The sequence below is a fragment of the Nuphar pumila genome, chromosome 6 (genome assembly GCF_984573655.1).
Source record: "Nuphar pumila chromosome 6, dmNupPumi1.hap1.1, whole genome shotgun sequence".
Classification (NCBI taxonomy): domain Eukaryota; kingdom Viridiplantae; phylum Streptophyta; class Magnoliopsida; order Nymphaeales; family Nymphaeaceae; genus Nuphar; species Nuphar pumila.
In genome coordinates, this window is record NC_143254.1 from 112,492,259 (window position 1) to 112,494,503 (window position 2,245).

The 2,245-nt window shown below is 44.6% G+C and overlaps 1 protein-coding gene across 1 annotated transcript; it reads right to left on the reverse strand.

The window, feature by feature from the left end:
* Positions 1 to 358: 358 nt before the first annotated feature.
* LOC149835749 (uncharacterized) lies at positions 359 to 1,570 on the reverse strand. Its single transcript, XM_090009647.1, has one exon. It carries the CDS (start codon positions 1,568 to 1,570, stop codon positions 485 to 487), a length of 1,086 nt encoding a protein of 361 aa, XP_089865773.1. The 3' UTR covers positions 359 to 484.
* Between the last annotated feature and the right edge of the window lie 675 nt (positions 1,571 to 2,245).

Below are 2,245 nucleotides of genomic sequence, written 5' to 3' on the forward strand. Positions count from 1 at the left end.
TATTTGTAAAATATTTTCTTCTAAAAAAGTCATTTATTCTTCTTTAGGGTGAATACATTGGAAAGTATTTATCTTTTTTAAAATGCCTCACTCTTCTGTGAGAATATTTATTTTCTTGAGAAGCATACTTCATTTGAAAAGTAATTGTAAAATACCTATATTTTCTTGAAAGAAATGTTAATAACCGGTCAATATTTTTGAGAAATCATAAATGAGCAAATAATCAAAATTGCATAAGTCTAATTTATTTGCATATATCAAACACTATACATTTTATGAGCATTTGACAAGAGAAGATCCTAAATACATGAACAATTCCATGACACTGAAAGAAAAGACAACCAACACGATACAATAGTTTTTGGTGCACTCTTAATATTGTTTTTACAATTTTGTTTCAGATATAACATGAACACGCTCCACTACGAGCAACGACCAACCTGTTCAACGCACAGGAAATGATCGATGTAATTAATTAAGTGGTTCAACACTCAAACCCATCGCAGCACTCCACATTTCCATCACAGTAATCCACCACTCCCCCACCATAATCCTGGCCTTGGTCAGCTTCATCAGCAGTCTCTTGACTTTGATTCTCTGAATTACCATTCTGCCCTCCGTAATTACCAGTATGCTCCCATTGACTTTGATCAGCTGAGTCACCATTCTGCCCTCCATCTCCCTGAACTTGGCCCCCACCATCATTGCCAAAAGTGAACTGCATAGGCATAATTGGTTCTACACCCATGGGCTGAGCTGATGCACCCACATATGGGTCCATAGGCCGGCCAGGCATCAGCGGTCCTGCGCCTATTGGCTGAGCTGGTGCACCCAGAAATGGCCTGATCGGTTGGGTAGCTGAAACTGGTCTTGGGCCTACGGGCTGAACTTGTGCACCCACAAACGGTCCAACCGGTCGGAAAAATGCAATTGGTCTTGGACCTATAGCTGGTGCAGGTGCAAATGGTCGTGCACCCATCTGCGGAACTGGCACGCCGCTTGCGATAGGCCGAGTTGAGGTGGCTCGGGCACAATCGAGGTGCGCATCGAACCCGCAAGTTGAGCAGCGGTAGAGCCAGGCGCTTCCTCCCCTTGTTGAGCAAAGGTCGCAGTTGAAGCCCCCCTCTGGATAAGGGCAGGCGAAGGAGAGAGACAGAGGGTGTTGGTGAAAGCCGTGGTTGACGGTGACAGTCATGGAAGCGCAGTGTGTGTGGAGATCGTAGGAGCAGTCGGCGCAATTGTATGAGAATCCATTGGAGGTCATGGAACAGGCGTCACACGAGAAGGAGCCGTTGGGGTATGAAGAGAAGGGGAGGAGGGTGAGGGTGTGAGATGGGTGAGAGGGGTGGGTGATGAAATGAGGCAACTGATAGCATGCCTTGTGGATGAAGAAGTTGCAGGCGTTGCAGCCGTAGAGAGGATCCGAGCATCTCTGGTTTGTGGCGGAAGGAGGACTGCAACACTGAGTTTTGATGAGGGGTTGCTGCGATTGGGTGAAGGGAACGAGTTGCAGAGCGTGGATATGGCTGAAATGGTGGATCACCCTTTCTTCTTGGTCAACTCTGCCCATCTCTCTCTCTCTCTCTCTCTCTCTCTCTCTCTCGTCCTTATGTATACCTCTTTTGGGTTCTAACGTTTGACCTTTTAGTGATCCAGCTAGGCAGACGTGCAGAGCTGGATGGGACTGTTTGTGGGTTGGCTTGACCTGGAAGCTCAGTTGAGTATCTCAACAAATGTTCTTCATAAATGAGAAATGCTATAGCTACCGCTTGGACCACCAATGGAGTTTATCCATTTGAGAGGGTCTCTACCGGTAGAGCAAGTTTAGAGTCCCAAGGTGCTCTCTCTCTCTCTCTCTCTCTCTCTCGAGTCTCTGACTGTCGGTGCAATATTGCAAGTTTACTGTGGTAAAAAAGACTCTCTCTCAACCTGTTTAGCCACACCGAAAAAAGTTTACCACAGTAAAAAACCAAGAAAACGTCTCTTGCTCTCTCTGTCAACATGAATCTATAGCCACAAGAGGCAACCTTATCATTTTTTTTTACATTGAAAAATTGTGAATACTAATTGGAACCCAGTTAGAACCCAGATCTGGTATGAAATTTAACAAACCATATCTGGCTCCAAATTTTACCACAATAAAAAAAATCTCTCTCTCAACCTGTTTAGCCACACAGGAAAAGTTTACCACACAAAAAGAACAAAAAAAAAAAAAACCATCTCTCAACATGAACACATTGAAAAA

What these genes read in the sequence shown, in the direction of transcription:
- LOC149835749 (XM_090009647.1), bottom strand. Translation starts at nt 1,570, where the DNA reads ATGGGCAGAGTTGACCAAGAAGAAAGGGTGATCCACCATTTCAGCCAT.